Source organism: Xiphophorus hellerii, chromosome 23, assembly GCF_003331165.1.
Source record: "Xiphophorus hellerii strain 12219 chromosome 23, Xiphophorus_hellerii-4.1, whole genome shotgun sequence".
Taxonomy (NCBI): domain Eukaryota; kingdom Metazoa; phylum Chordata; class Actinopteri; order Cyprinodontiformes; family Poeciliidae; genus Xiphophorus; species Xiphophorus hellerii.
This window is the reverse complement of record NC_045694.1, coordinates 2,345,279-2,361,672: the sequence shown is the minus strand read 5'-3', so window position 1 is coordinate 2,361,672 and position 16,394 is coordinate 2,345,279. Positions and strand designations below refer to the sequence as shown.

General features: G+C 37.0%; 1 protein-coding gene across 6 annotated transcripts in view; it reads left to right on the top strand.

The window, feature by feature from the left end:
* The window catches only part of LOC116714382 (teneurin-3), a 193,402-nt gene that overhangs the window by 97,609 nt on the left and 79,399 nt on the right, over nt 1-16,394 (top strand). For 5 of the 6 annotated variants that reach the window (XM_032554922.1, XM_032554920.1, XM_032554919.1 and 2 more), the window contains exons 6-7: nt 5,186-5,311; nt 12,838-13,052. In XM_032554922.1, coding sequence (XP_032410813.1) covers nt 5,186-5,311; nt 12,838-13,052 — 341 coding nt within the window. The remainder of the gene's footprint in view (nt 1-5,185; nt 5,312-12,837; nt 13,053-16,394) is intronic. The other variant, XM_032554923.1, reaches the window with a different exon arrangement.

The window sequence follows — 16,394 nt, the reverse complement described above, 5'->3', positions numbered from 1 at the left end:
GTAACTAAGGTCCAACTTGGACGGGTATCCAGTCCATCACAGGACGACAGAGACTCAAAGGAAGGAACACCTAAAGTCAGTTTTAAAGACATCAGTAAACCCAACAGTTGTGTTCTTAGACTGTGAGAGGAAGCTGAAGTAACCAGAGAGAATCTGAACCTGTATGGGGAGAAAGACATTCAGAAAGACCCCAGGCTGGGATTCGAACCCAGGACCTTCTTGCTGCATAAAACTCTGCAGCTCCAGAATAAAGTCAATTCAAAAAAAGGGAAATTCAAAATTTGTGCAAAAAAAAAAAGGATCAGTGCTGTCTTATTATCAGTCAGTTTAACTTGCGTTTTTCCATGAAAAATTCAAATTTCTACCTTTGATGAATTTCTTACATACCTAAACTAAATTCATTGATTCTTTGGAGCGAAATTTGCTCACTAACTGGGCTGGGGTCTGCAACCTCGACAGTTCACAGAGTCATTTTCACCCTCAACTCAGTAGAAAGGCTCATTTAGAGGCACACATGTTTCATGACCTTTGGAAAAAAGATATATAGTATTGGAAGTTAACAAGTTTATTTCCTTTTCAAAATAAGGACAAACATAAAACTACATTTCTTTAAATGTATTTTGTTATGTTTTTATAGAAAACATAACAAAAGCAATAGTTTCCAACATAAGAAACATTTATCTAAAAATAATCATTTTAAGATACTGTAATTCTGTTATGAAAATTCAATTTGTGTTAACTGCTAAAGTTTACATTTGTTAACATCTGTATTTAGATGGCTGTTAATTAATTTAAGCAAACAGTTTTAAGAGCCATTATTATGGAGTTTTTCAAGCTGCACAACTTTCCACCAAAGTGTCAGACATTTGCTGTGTTGAAACATTTATTTTCTTTCCAAAATAAATAATAAAATATTTACAGAAATGTGAGGGTGTACTCACGTTGAGATACTGTGTTTACTTTCTTTATTGCTCTGAGTAAAGAAAACCATTTTATTTGTTGAGGCATGAAAAGTAATTAATTTGGAAAAACATTGAGCACTCATTATGCTTCATATTTATTAATTAGAGCAGCTTAGGGTCACTAATAAACAGTTGTAGGCATAAAGTACCGCTTGTACATTGTAAACAGAATTAACAAATTGGATTTGTTGTTCTGGACCTTTGACCTTTGATCTGAAAATCAGATTTTATCACAAAGTATGAGTTAGTTTTTATGGTGAAAACAGTATTTGTTGCCTCAGCACAGGAAAGGCATGGTGGATGTCAGAGCTCAAACAAGCGTGGAGTGAACTTATAAATTCGAGCTCTCCGTCATCGCTGACATTGATGTTCCACCAGGGCACATTTTGACATCAGCGATTAGAAGCCTGCTTTTTCAGCCTTCTTGCTCTGGAAGAGAATCGCTCCTGGCCTATAAATATTAATTGAGCTGGTCTACGCTGTGTAGAAATAACTTATGTAAATTTATAAATTGAGGGCTATTCACCTCAAAGCAATTTGTTGATGAGGTAAGTGGAGATCCAAGCCGGAGAGCATTGAGAGCAGCTCTCTGCAGTTCTGTCGCCTCTGATACACAATTTCCTTTCTCATGGAGGGTTTTTGACACAATGAGACAGATGTGCAGAGAACAGAACCTCTTTCCTTATTACGTTAAATTGATTTGGGGTCCAGCGTAAATACACAGCGCAGGAAATGTCCTTTCAGACAGAGAAACTTGTATCCAGCCTCATTTGTTCATTCTTACAGTTCTTTAGGTTAAATGTTGTCGTGTTCATTTTAAACATGGCCGCTTCACCACCTCAGGGACAGCAGTTTGGTACAGATGTTATAGCCGAAAGAAAGAAGTTTTTAGTCAACTTAAAGGTTAAAGCAGAGCATTAAATGTGAAAATGATTAGTGGAAATGTTTCTCCTGTAAGGCTGTAGCTCCTTGTGTGAGTGCAGTAATTGTCCTGCAGCATTTCCCTTGATAAAGCTGATTTTGTCTTTGCCTCTTAAATGCATTTCTTGTTTCACGTTAAGGCATTTTCAAAGAAAGGAACCTGCTACTTTTTCTTCTTCAAGTAATGTACTAACCTACTTTTATTTGGCGCTGTCAGTCTTTTTTTTTTGGTCAGGGTTTGGTGCATTCTTTTCTTTTTAGACTGAAGTTCTGCCTTACACTCATGCTTCATCTCCACAGCTGAGGCTTTCAGATCTGATTAAGAGGCTGTTCTACCTCAGTGAGAGCCATGAACATGTTGATCCAAGAACTGGATGCTCTGTCCAGCGGGTGGCATTTATCTGGAGCTGCAGGTCCCATCTGTGCAGGCTTTTGAGAGCTGATGGATTAAATGCAACTATGATTTCCAGGAGAGGAATAATTTAGGAGATCTCAGTAAGACGGCAAAATATAGGAAAGAATTATTTTCAGGCTTGAAGACATTTGGTTTCAACTACATTTTACTTCTTTCAGTGGGATTTCACATTTTGCCTGTGTTAGTTTATTTAATTTAAATTACAATTTTTGATGTTTGTGAAATAATTCTTCAGAATAACTTTGAACCAAGACGACAATTCCAACATTTATATTTATTTATGAGTGTTTATTGAAATGAAGACATGAAACGTTGGGGAGTGTTATCATTCATAGTTTCTCATATTTTTCACAACTGTAATATTTTACGTGTAATCCCTGTCTGTTTATGTTCTCTGCTCCAAAGTATTTTCACATTTTGTTGGGCTACAATCTCGTACATCAGTGTATATTACTGGGATTTTGTTTGATAGACTAACAGAAATTAGTGCATGATCACAAAGTGAGTGAGATTTTATACAAATAAATAGTTATGTGGTGTTAACTGCTCAGCCCTTTTAATCTGATACTCCCAAATAAAATCCACTGCAGCCAACTTCCTTCCTTCCTACATGGCAGACCAACACAGAATGATAAAAAATGACCCATAGATTTCAACATTTTTTACAAATAAAATTTAAAACTGTAGCATGCATTTGACACTAACCCCCTTTAAGCTAAGGATGTTTTTACACCAGATAGTCCAGTAGACATAGATCGATTAACGAACAAAATTGCAACATTGTTTCATTTTATTCTGGTTTCAGTTTCACACTGCACTGTCAAACGAACCAAACCCTCTGAAAAACCTGTTCCCCTCCTCGCCCCTGGGGGCGCTGCACCAAGAACCACTGAAGGAAACGACACAAAAACCTCTGAAAAGGTTCACCTTCCTTCTTCACAAAATGTAAACAAAAATAATGACATCAAATTTTAGCAATTGTAGGATTTATCTCTAACAAAAGATGACGAGCCATTTCTTCCACAAGTGCTGTTTGTTTTGGTTGTATTTAACCCGACTCTGTCAAAAAGGACAACTCAATAAATTGGGAATTTGTGGAACAATTTAATTGAAGGAAAGTCACAAGAAATCTTCTAAATACCAGCTGACAAACCTTTATTAATCGGAATTAAAAACTCCACTGTTGATTTTGTGTCGATACAAACATGTAGGATGAGAAGAGCAAGAAAAAAGTCATGGCAGAAAATCTTCCGTTTGTTGTTTTTCCATTCATGACAACTAGAACCTGCAGTCAATTGGGAATATTCCAGTTCCAGTCACCTGATTAAAACAATAAACTGCGTTTAACTGAAATTTATCAAAGGCCTTTGAATTTAGGAATTACCAAAATGCATCAATGCTTCATGTCACGTCTTTTGTTCACAAGGCTGACCGCAGTTCTTCCCAAGTTTTCAGTGCATGTACCAAAGGTTTCCTGCATTATTTTGCAAGTTTCAGTTCACTGACTGAGATAAAGATGAAACACTCAAAGTCAGAAAAGCATTGAGATGTGAACACAGTTTAAGCCTTCTCCCACTTTAGTCGATGTGTTCAAATCTCTTTCATATTAGGCACTCCTGTTTCAGAAGCATTGTTCTTGTTAAAAGTATTGATGAAACAATCAGAAATCGTTTCCTTTGTCTGGTTCACTTTATTGGCTACTGAAATAGATTGTGGGGCCGAGTATGGTTTGGATTGAATATGCTAGATGGCTAAATATCATCTCTCTGATGTTAAATATGACTGAAATTCAAGGCTACGCCACACCTGTTCACTTGATCTGCCAAGGACACGTCTTCTGTGCCTCCCCATTCCACTGATGCCATGTATTTCCATCAGGAGGCTTTTTACAAAGCGCACCCACAGCCCGTTTCTTGACAAAGTATCTATTGACAAGCTGTTCGTACCAGTTTTCCATCTCTCTTTTGGTCTCCTTCACATTTGATATTCTCTCTGGCCCTGCATCCACCTCTCATGTTATTTGCTGCAGTCGATATCCATCTTCCCAGCGTGCGACGGGTGTTGGAGAAAAGTTCCTCCCGCAGATCAAATGGTCGGAAATCAAGATGCTTCCTCAGCATGTTCCCTTGGCTGGTGACTTTGAAGGAGATAAGCCCTCTCGCTGCGCTCGCAGAAACGCCTCACTTTCCCAAAACAACAAGAGCACAGTTTGATTGCATCCAATTCTGTGACAATAAAGCAGGTTGTCTGAATGAAAGCCAGACACGTTTTAGTTATGTAAGACAACGAGAGAAGTGTTGCAGAGTCTAACCTTCTCACTTCCATCTCCTGCTGTGAGCATCTCTCTCAATACTCTGCCTTCCACTTTCTTAAAAGTCTTTCACTTCATGTCCCTCCCCACCACCCAAGCCCCCCAGCCTGTCTCAGTCTTTCACACACAACTAGCAGCAACTCTTACATATTAGACTCCGGGAGTTTAAGACTTTTCCAGTGGATCTTGTGTTTGTCTGAAGTGGAAGCTTTGTGTCAAAATAGAAACTCGAGCTGCTGCTCTCTTTGATGCAGTAGCTGACACTTTGGAACCTTAATGAACAGCACTCCCTGAGGAAACATGCCACAATATCGATTGAAATGACTTTGTCTGGCCGGTGTCGCTGTAAGGTTTACACAAAAGCCACCCATTGGCCGACTGGCCACAGACAACAGAATGTAGAGGCGAATGTTTGGCGTTAAACAGCTGCTTTTTTCCACCTGCACTGCGCGCTCCCACAGGTCTTTTGTCCATAAGTGGCTTGATTGGTGGTTTGAAACTATTTGCGTTTTGCTTATTGTTTCCTGCAAGCCCACACAGTGATTTGTTTATCTTTTATGTCTGTGTTTTTCGCAGCAATGCACCTTTTTGGTCTCAACTGGCAGCTTCAGGAGTTGGAAAACCAGCCAGCTTTTGAAAACGGGGGAGTTGGGAAGGCAGGGCCCACCCAGTCAAGCGTAGTAACAGCTCTGGCTGCTGATGGTGAGAAAAAAAGACACTGACATCTCCTGTACAATTAATCCTACTGTTTCAAATTTTTTTTTTCTCATGCCATATTTGGATACAGAAACAGTTGTGACTTTGCTTTTTAAATGTGCTAAATTGTTTATATTGCAGGTTTGCTTCTTTTATGTCATTCTAAACTCCCAGTGGTGTCAAGCGAAAGCAAACGTTGACTTGTCAGACACACCTGGATGGAGACGTAAATGAAAACTATGAAGGATTTTGTGCCAAAGATTGTTCATGTCAGCTCTCAAAGGCTCCCCTATCTATGACCCCCTTCTTCCCTCATTTTCTCTGACATTTCCCATCACTTGAAGCATTTTTCTTTTTTTGTGCTAGCTGAAGTGATTAGAAATTGTCTGAGCTCCCTTTATTGGTCCCAGTGGACATTACTACCTCATGTCCCTATAAAATGGGTCTTAGATGATGTCTTGACATTGTTCTTTTATCTTCGAAACCCGTCTTATGACTGAAACTCTTTTGGCTCATTTTAAACAAGAAGCAGGAAAAACTAACATGGTGCCACTAACATGTTCCATCCTGCTTCAAAAGCTCTGTATATTAATACTTCTGAAAGGTTTTAATGATTGTGATCATTAATAAAAGATTCATAGCACTCTTTTTAGATTTTTATGAGCACTTTGGATTATGGCATCTTATTCTTTCAACTGAAGCATTGTGCTTTCATTAAAGGAATTCCTCTTGAATTATTTATATTGTACAAGCTGAGTTGTTTTTCATCATCCTCAATCCCCCTTTCATGTGGCGTCCCTCAAGGATGTCTTCTCAGTCCAACTGCTTAGTTAAAGTTATTCTAAGCATATAAAATCTTAAAATGTATGTTTGCTAAAACAATTATTTTCTATCAACATGCTATTGGGCTGATTGTTATTAAATTATAAATCAGGCACAATTTTACATTTTTACACCTTGGCGTCCGTGTTGGTGTTTTATTCTTTTTGGCAACTTTTAAAAATCATTTGAAAATAATTCTGACACCACATTTAAACTTCATGAATATATTAATTCTGTTGGGAAGATCCTTTTCATCCGGCTCACTCCTCTTTTCTGACTTCAACAAAGTATTTCAGATCTAAGAAAGACTACTGTAGTGTATATGTGGGTATCAGCTGCTCTGTAGTCTCCAAATTGTCCAAAATTGTGTGGGATAAAACCTGCCACTTAAAAACCCAGAAAGACAAAGTTGTATTTCCTGTCGCTGTATGACATCTGTTAGCTATAGCCTAGAATTAGTTAAAACTCTTCTTATTTGAAAATTAATAAATGCTGAAGTGCATTTTTTACCAACCCAGTTGTTTTTTTATCTCTGTACTTTCTTGAAAACATCATTAGCTGACAAGCTGGTAGTTGCAGAACAAAAGAGATGATTAAAACTGAGAGTAGTTCAGGCTTTAGTAGTCACTGTGCTCGTACTTTGCAAAAACTTGTCTCCTTACTTCCAACCTCGCTAACAGAATCGATTTGTTACTGTTTTGCTAGATACTTTTAAGCTGTTTCACATTGAATTCCTCTGGTTTTTAAATGTGCAGACAGTTCGAACACTGGTGGAAGGTGCAGAAGGTGTTCACCCTCCACACTCAAGCATGCTTGAAAAACAACTGTGTGGATATTTTCAGCAGTTAAAAACCTGAATCAGACCCAAACACACTTTAAATATTTACTACTCTGACCTGAGCTGAACCTCTTCCAGCTTTTTGAAAGCCTGGTTTTGGGCTGGTGCATTGCAAAGGCACAGCTAGAACGTGCAATTACAGAGCATAACAGGGAAACTTTTAACAATTTATCATTCTTACCAAGTTCAATGTTAAGATAAAATGTTCTGTCTTAACAAAAAAATGGGGCCTTACTCTAATTTTTTTAAATAAAAAGACATTCACTTTGTAGCTTAAAAACTCCACCTTCAAATAAATAATGCCCTGCAAAATAAGTCCTAATTTTTTTTTTCACTTTGTAACTTCAAACTATAATAAGTAATGGATAACTGTGAAGTGCGACATGCATATGTGTTATAGTCTCTGCAGCCAGTACTTTGTTAAGCAGATTTTTACTGTAGCTACAGCTGCAGGCTTTTTGAGGTGTCTAACTAGCAGCTTCACACACTTTTCTGCAGACACTTTTCCTCCAGTATGACTGAGCTTGAGCTGCAAACATAAATTTTTAAGCTTTGTCACAGATTCTTAGTTGGACTTCAGTCTGGACTTTGACTTTGACTGGGCCATTATAGCATACAAATATTCTGTAATCATAAATCATTCAAGTGTGTCTCTTGCTGTGTTCGAACGGGTTGCTGTCCTGCTGGAAAGTGATCCTCTGCCCCAGTCTCGGGTCATTTTCAGCCACCTACTGATATTTTCTTTAGGATTGCAGTGTATTTGTCTTTAGCTGCAGCTACATTTCCATCAGATCCAACCAGCTTCCTTGTGCCTCCAGAGTACGATGGGCCTCTTGGCTACGTCTCCTGTCAGTTTACTTCAACTTCCATGTCTTGGTAGATTTCTGTTGATTCTACCTCTTTTTCATTTTGGAAAAAAAATGTAAAAGATGTATTATTTTTCTTCCAGTTTACAAATATGATTCATTTTGTGATGATTTAAACCATAAAAAATGCACAATAGTTTTTGTTTGTGGCTTGAAATAATGGGGTGTAGATACTTTTGCAAAGTGCTGGAAATGACACATTGCTGCATAATGTTAACAGTACAGCCGTTAACATTATGTAGTTTCTAACACAAATGACAAATATATGATTAGTAACAATAAACAAATGCATTATTTATATTATTATGTACCTTTGCTACATATTTCTAAGAGTTTCAAACAAACCTGCAGATGTGATGCTTAAAATATTTTAACACAATCTGTCTTCAAAAAAATAAACTTCCTTTTGTATCTTATGCAACTTATGCATAAATTTTGAAACGTGCTTCCTAATGGTGCCAATACAAGGACATCAATGTTGGGAATGACAGCGACTGATGTTTGAATTTTATCACTATAGCAGCAATAATTGCCTCCCATACAGATTCAGCCTTTCCTGCTTCCAATCTGCTGTAAGTCAGCAGAAACAAGCAGCAGCAGCAGCAGGAAAACTGTCTCTGACCTGCTTCTACATGCCCACCACTTGTGGTGCTTTTCAAAGCTGTGGACCATTTACAAAAATGTTTAAGACATTCCGTTTCTTCAAATTTATTCTTTCAGATATTTACACAACAGATAGATTTTAAGTGTTTCATCAGATAAAGAATCTAAAAATCTTTTCAGCCTTTTGGGACACTTTGATTATTCAGATGGTTATACAGACTGACGAAACAAAACCAAAATTTATAAATAAAAGATGCAAGATTTTTTTGTTTTCAAAGCTACAGTGATAGTTTGTGGTTACAGAGACAAAAAAGAGTAAATGTAGTTGTGATTTACTGCTCATTTAATAACATTTATTGGCGCCTTTAGCACACTTTAGCTGCATCTCTTTGGAAAATTTTAGCAGGACGGATTTGCTGTCATTTATTGTGACCTCTAGTTGGCAGAGCACAGCAGCACAGCTCGGGCCATTTGATACCAGCTTGTGGTCACTTGTGTGCACTTTGCTTTCATTTTCCTGCAGCACTGCACAGTATGAGCATGAAAACTAAATTAGATGTCTATAAACATCAGTGTTAAATGGTTTTTCCAGCGTCCCCTAGGATCTACTCAATTTTTTCTCTAATTGATAATAATTGTGGACGTGCAGCAGTAGATCTGGATCAGAACCCGGAACAGACCTGTTCCCATAATAGGTGGCATTAAAGCTACTTTTTGTATTGGTTGTGATAGAAACATGCTGTTGCAACATGATGGACTCTGCATCATCTCTAAGTTCTACACTTAAAAAAATTAAAACAATAATTCTTACTTTGTTGTGATTTCCCATTAATATGAACATAATTACTTATTTATCTTCCAAGATCTTACTAATAAAAAGTGAAAATGTGAATATTTTAGGATCTGATGTTGGTTAATTACCAGGGAAATAATGTAAAGATTTCTGAAAACAGAATTATTTTCCAGGCTTTGACTTTGAAACCTAAAATAACTACAATTCAGCTCAGACACTTTTATTTTGCTTTCATTCTAATTTCAAAATGTTGTTCTCTTTTTTATAGATTGAAGTGCATTTTAAAAATAAATTATTTGGGCGTGCCGTGGTGGCGGAGGGGTTAGCGCGACCCACATTCAGAGGCAACGTAGCCTCGACGCGGCTGTCGCAGGTTCGACTCCAGGACCCGACGACGTTTACCGCATGTCTTCCCCCCTCTGCTTCCCCCTTTCCTGTCAGCCTACTTTGAAAAAGGGACACTAGAGCCCACAAAAAGACCCCTTGCGGGGCAATTAAAAAATAAATAAATAAATAAATTATTTGCGCAAAATACTAGAACTTTAATGTATTCCAGTTTTGAAAGCACGTTTTAGGCAAAGATGTCATAATCCTGACATAATCCTGTCAGAAGCAAAAATGCAACAAAGATAACTGCAGTTAATAAAATCATTTCTCATAATCCTCTTGTTATATTAGGTTTAATGGTGAACCAAACTTAATCAGATTTTGACACATAAATGTAACAGAACAGGTGTTTGCGTGTGTGTGGGGTGCTTGCACACGCATGTGGGTGTGTGAGTGTGAACACTCACTTATTCAATAATGGAGGTTAGAAATTTAATGAACAAACTGAATTTAAATCCAGTTTCAGCTGAAGATGTGTTAAAAATTATTTGTTAACATCCTGATTCAGTCAAGTAGAGAGTTTGAGAGCAGATTATATGGCACCTGCAAATAATTTATTTACATTTATTGTGAAAGTTGTCATCCACTCATAGTCCAAAATAATGCAAATAAGCTCTAATTTACATTTTAAAAAGACTCACTAATATTTCTATTAGCAAGAAGCTGCTTTTAGCTATCCACAAGGGTGTTGCATAATACTGCTGGTTTTTTCCTTTATTTATTCTTTAATTCTAGTTTAATTTATCTAAATTATGGTTTTGTTTTTAAGCACAAAAAACAAGTCCATCTATTTTCTTTATACTTGATTTCAGAATGAACTTGAGTTCATTCTTTCCTTCCAGAAACAGTTCTGGTGTGTTTTTGAATTACTGCCCATTACAACATCCAGGTGTGACTAAGCATCAACTGGCATGTTTGGACATGAAGTTGCAGAATTTGGAGGTATCCACCATTTTCATTATTCCATTATCCTTGGCCAATGCAGCATCAGTGACAGCAATTCAGCCCAACACCATGATGGTGCCACCACCGTGCTGGTCCATTGTTCTAAAGCCTTAAAGCCTCATCTTGACTCATCCAAACATTGTCACTATGGCCATAAAAATGAATACTTTTCTACACTCAATATAAATGTTTTTCCTCACTGAGCATTTGGCATGTGCCTGAGGGGCAGCTGCAAATTTCAGTCAAGCCTAACGGTGTTAATATTGGAGCGTGTGAAATTTGCTTCACTGTGGCCACAGGTGTTCCAGCAGTTTCCAGTTCATGGCAGACATGAGCCCCAGCAGACTCTGATCATGTTAACTAACTTTCTTTCATCTGAGGAGGACGATCTGCATCAGATGGTTTATACCTGGCTATTCTGAAAACATAAAACTTTCTGAATGGATGGCCTACATTTTATTGAAGATTATTTAAAGGCAGGTCTTGTAAGCATTATTATATAGCAGTATATTAATATATTTAAGCTTTTCAATTAGATTAGAGAAAATCAACAATAAATTCAAACTGATGCTTTGAATTTATTGTTTTTCCACACTTGAAAAAGTGTTGAGACATTTTACAGTTATAAACAATATAAACATCCGACTAGAAATGTTCTGCACATCTTAAACAGAGGGACATTTTTTATGTGCTCTGGCTGCATTTAACTTGAAATGAAAATAAACATTCATAGTCATGGTTGAAAGAAGGATTTTTAATATGCTTTTTCGCGTAACCTATTATACTTTAAATAGAACCTCAAGCTTGCAAAATTTCATATCAGACTTTTATCTTTAATAAAGAGGAAGACAAAAATAAATAAGTTTGTGTAAAACTAAATAGACCTCAAAATCCCCATATGTACTCAAATGGTGTTTATTACAATAACTGTGCTGATAAAAAACAGATAAATTTACATCTCAAATGAATATATAAGCATAAACTAAAACCTGTCATAATGAGTTAATGGGTAGTTAAAGTATCGGAGTGTACATAAATTTAATCAAGCCAAGAATTAAATGACAAGAAGGACAGATTGCTATAGTAAAAAAATAAATAAAAAAAACTACCACCACTGTCCTTTTCTAACTGAACCATGGGAAATTTATAGAGATCTTTCACCAATTGAGTCACTTCAGACAGCTCTGTAGTCCCTAATCATAATCTTGGGTTATTGTGTATTCGTCAACAAGCAAGCTGGCCATCTCAGCTCACCTTTACTGCAAAAAACAACCAAATGAATCTCCGAGCACAGTGTGGCTGCTTAAAATGCACAGCCACGGAAGCATTAATTGAGTTGAATAGGCCAGGCAAAAGCTCAATTGTTTAAACTGGGCTAGATTTAAATCCTCATAAGTACTGCTAATTAAGATAGCATGAGGCAGGTTTTGGACTGTTTAAAGGCAATCAATAGCCAGCTATTATTCTCCCCAGAGGTAAACTTGGCTTCCAAGCCTCACTTTGACTGAAGCGGAAGTGACAGGCAATGGCCTCATTACACACCCAACACTGAGGCATGCAAATAAAGGAAGTCTGGCACAAACAGATATAGTCACAGCTACAGTACATGTGTCGGCACACCACAATGCCTCTGAAGAGGAGGGGCAAAGCCAAGCTCGCTCTGTATCTTCTATAAGCATGCCTACACCAGCCACAGCTTTTTTATGGCAATAGCTTCATGCATTTTACTTTTTAATAGGAAAATTTGTTCAGGTGATAAAACGTTGACCACTTCAGTTTTCCTTGTAAGTACATACTATACTCTATAACCTCCCACTGAATCTTGGCACTATAAGGTAACAGTTGGAGGACATCATTCAGCAAATTGTTTTGATTTGCAGCTCCTGCTCTGGCAAGGAAGCTCTAAGTGCTTCTGACAGATTCCATTTACACCTTATCTGATATGAAGCCTCACTCCATGAACCACAAGGACCAAAAACAAAATGGGAGATCTGCCCTGTTAGTGTGTTATAAAAAGACAAATATATATGGTTCTGTATATGGTTCTTTTTATTTATTTTGCTCAACAGGGCTTGGAAACAGGGCTTTTAATCCTGACATGCTTGGTCACAGCCCATCTGGAGGAAATATGAAACTCACAGTTATGTATTGTCTTAATTGAGAAACACTGGAGAGCAACAGCAAAGAAAAACCCAAAGAGAAATAATTTATGAAAACTGTAAGATGTGAGAGGTTTATGTAACTGAATGAACAATCTCTTTTCTTAATGTTGCTATAGGAAAGCCTGGGATTCTTCAACCTGAAAACAGCTCCATCGACACCGGACAGGTGGACATCGGAAAGCGCGTGGCTCAGAGCGTCCCGCCAGGGGTGTTCTGGCGCTCTCAGCTCAGCATGGAGCAGCCACACTTCCTTAAATTCAACATCTCTGTGCAGAAGAGCGCATTGATTGGAGTTTATGGGCGAAAGGGTCTCGTACCGTCACACACTCAGGTAAAGAAACCCTGAAAACTTTGCTTTTTTGTACTGAATAGGCGCTGATTGGGAATTCTACTGTTATTGGGTTTTACTTTATTTCATTTGTTTATAAATGGGGAGGCATGTATTTAGGATTATCATATACCACACACTTCTGAATTTGAAGTATAAGTACGTCTTGACCAATTGTTTAAAATGCAAATTGTGAAAAAATATAATACCTCTATAAAACCATTTGATGTCTGCCTTGCGTAGGAAGGAGCTCCACCTTTGATCAATAACACTCCAACACTGCCTACCACTGCATTTAACACAAAACAATGTTTGAAACCAAATTTCAAGATAACCATTTGACCTATTTTACTACTGATTCTCCTATTTATTATATGACCACTTAGTAACATACATAATATTAAAATTTTATTTCAAATGATGACGATGTTTGAATACAGAAAAAAAGTTGGTCAGATCATCATAAACTTAAGTTTAGTTGTCCATATTCTGCATTACACTGGGAGTTTGATCCCAGTGTACCTGCACAATTTAGAACAGAAATACTTCAAAAACATGACAGGAGTTGATGATTCACATAAGTGTCTTTGTTTCCATAAACTTAGACCTGTGGAGCAAATTTGTCAATATGCAGCACACATGGCAAAATAGAGAACAGTGTGATATTTGCTTTAAGGCATAACACAGATATATTTAGTTTCAATAATAGAAAATAAAGTAAATCATTGCCAAACACAAAACCATTGAATTAAGTGAAGACTGACAGCAATTATTCATGACTATAGAGTTGATTTTGGTTATGAAACTGTTTCAGTTTTAATCTAAAATGATTACAGGGTTTAGTTTTAGTTCTGCAGGAACAGATTTCCACATGTTGACCCTTCACACCAAAGCATTGCTTGTCTCAAGACAGATTTTAAATAAAAGCCACCTAACAATTTTAACTAAAACAGATGGAACCATAAAATACTGAGGAGCCTGGCGATGTAAGCATCTAAAAATAAGTTTGAGAAAAATTAGTCTCTTGTTTGCCAATGTTTATTCTAGAGGCTAAACAAAAATATTTGCATCAAAACATGTCAAATGTTTTTCTATTGCAACCTGCACTACTTCATGTAAATACTGCTAAATGGCCAAACCTTATATGAAGTGTCATTTGTTTTCCATGTCATTATACTAATCTGTCACCAGTTAATTATGTGTAGTTTTTCATTATATTTTTGTTATTCTATAGCTTCATCAAGTCTTTGTCATCAATGTGTTGTCAAAATGGAAATCTAAAATCAGCTTTCACCAAATAATTGAATAGATTATAATTAAATAATAAGTATCTGTTATAACATTGAAATTTTTCTTACTTTTAACACAATATCAACTTTGTCAATAAATCCTAATTATTGATGGTAATTTATTTGTCCTTATTAATTCACTTACTGTGTTGTGAATTTTGAACATCTGCTCATTTGTAAATAAAAACTTAGTTTTGTTTTTATCTGTGTTTCCTTTCCCATAAATATACGCTAATATCAAACTGAAGTGTTTCCAGAATGTCTGACGACCATCTCTTGAATGACATTTCTGAGCATCTTAGTGTCTGGTGTGTGCTGATGGTGATGAAAGCTCTCAGACAATAGCTATTTTCCTCCACACTTAACAGAAAAAGCTCTCAGCTTCACCTTCTACTCATTCCCTCTTAGTACAGGTGGGCTTTACTTAAGTGTGGAGTGTTAAGGCCACACTTTGACGGGAAAAAAGTTCAATATAAGTAACAATAGGTGAGTTAGTTTGCACTTCCAAGGCAAAAAAAAGAGAAAGAAAGGATGAATAGAAAAAGGTAACGGAACAAAATCAAAGTCCAAAGCATCCTTATTAGCAAGACACTACGTTCATGTTTTAAGCCACTGCTATTCCGACACTCATCCTTGTCAATGTTCAACATTGTGTCCATTGTGTCTGCCTCTAAACTACATTCTGCTCAGGTACTGGAGGAACAAATCAATGCATTTACTTAACTGAGCATGAAAGACCCCAATGAGAGATATTGACTGTTCGTCGCATTCACTGCTTGGAAGACAAGACAGCATTTAAGTGCAACAACCTTTCCACCTTTGTCAAATATAGACTTCCTCCATCAGCTATTGAGTGTCTGTCTGTGATGATACAAATCAGACAAGTTTGAAGAAAGTAACTTTTTGTTGTTTTTTTTCTTTGAGGTTTGCATTCAGTCAGTCTGCGTTCAAAGACTTGGGAATGCACAGACTTTTCCCCTCAATCCATGAGACATCTGGGAACCTCTTCACACTTGGTCTCATGACTGCTATTCACCTGTATTGTTAGATTGAGATGAGTTAGGGAGCTTTCACACCAGGTAATCAAGATGTATGCGGTTGGCCAGGGGGTGCAATGCTTGTGGGATGAACTGTTTTATTACTTCCCCCTCAAGTCAACAACACAAGAAGTCAACTTCTGCCAGGTTAATATCTCTTCCCAACCCACTCATCTTCTCTCCAAGGAGTTTGAACCAGGATGTTGACTTGACCTCTCTCCTGCTTTATACACATTTATGTTTGCTGAAACTCTGAGTTTGATGTATTTTTTATGCTTCTTTCAACCATTTTAGAGAACTGCAGGGTTGTTAGTTCTGTTGTTAGAATGTGAGAGAGGAAACAGTCTTCACTCACTTCAAAGTAAAAGCATAGATATATCTTCTAACTACTTGAAGAATTCTTAAGTCAATGACTAAAACTTCAACACATATGTCAAACTGAATTCAACTGAAAAATGAACAAAACAGCAAAGTAAATTAGCTGTTTTAAAGAACTTAGTATTTTTTTTTCAATTTTTCTATGTTTCACCTTCAGCCTGGTACTAGAGAGCGCCTGCTGAAGATACAGTACATGTAATGTTTGCACTCAGAGCACCTCGGTAGCATGAATAGTGTGCATGCAGTGGGGGATGTTTGGCTTTGTAGTCACATGGTTGGTAGAAGTTCTTTCCAAAGTCAGAGAAGTATGGCTGAGGCTGGTGGAAGAGGGGGAAAAAAATCCTTCTTATGCTGCAGAAACAGCAACGCTGAGCTGCTTCCACATAATCAGCTTGGACGGATTGCATCTAGCTCGCCTCGTCAAAGGTGTCTGAACTATTTTCCTAAATTTTTTCCTTGTAAAAATACGAAGTAAATACAAAAACTAGAGAAGGGGAACACAAAAACAGGCTAACGAGGTAAAATAACAAAAAAAATGGTAATAAGAAATGTACATTATTAATCTCTCAAACGACCTTTTTCCCTCCTTCCAGTCAGTCAAGATCTTCTTGAAATTATCTGAATTTCCAAATGTCTGTTTG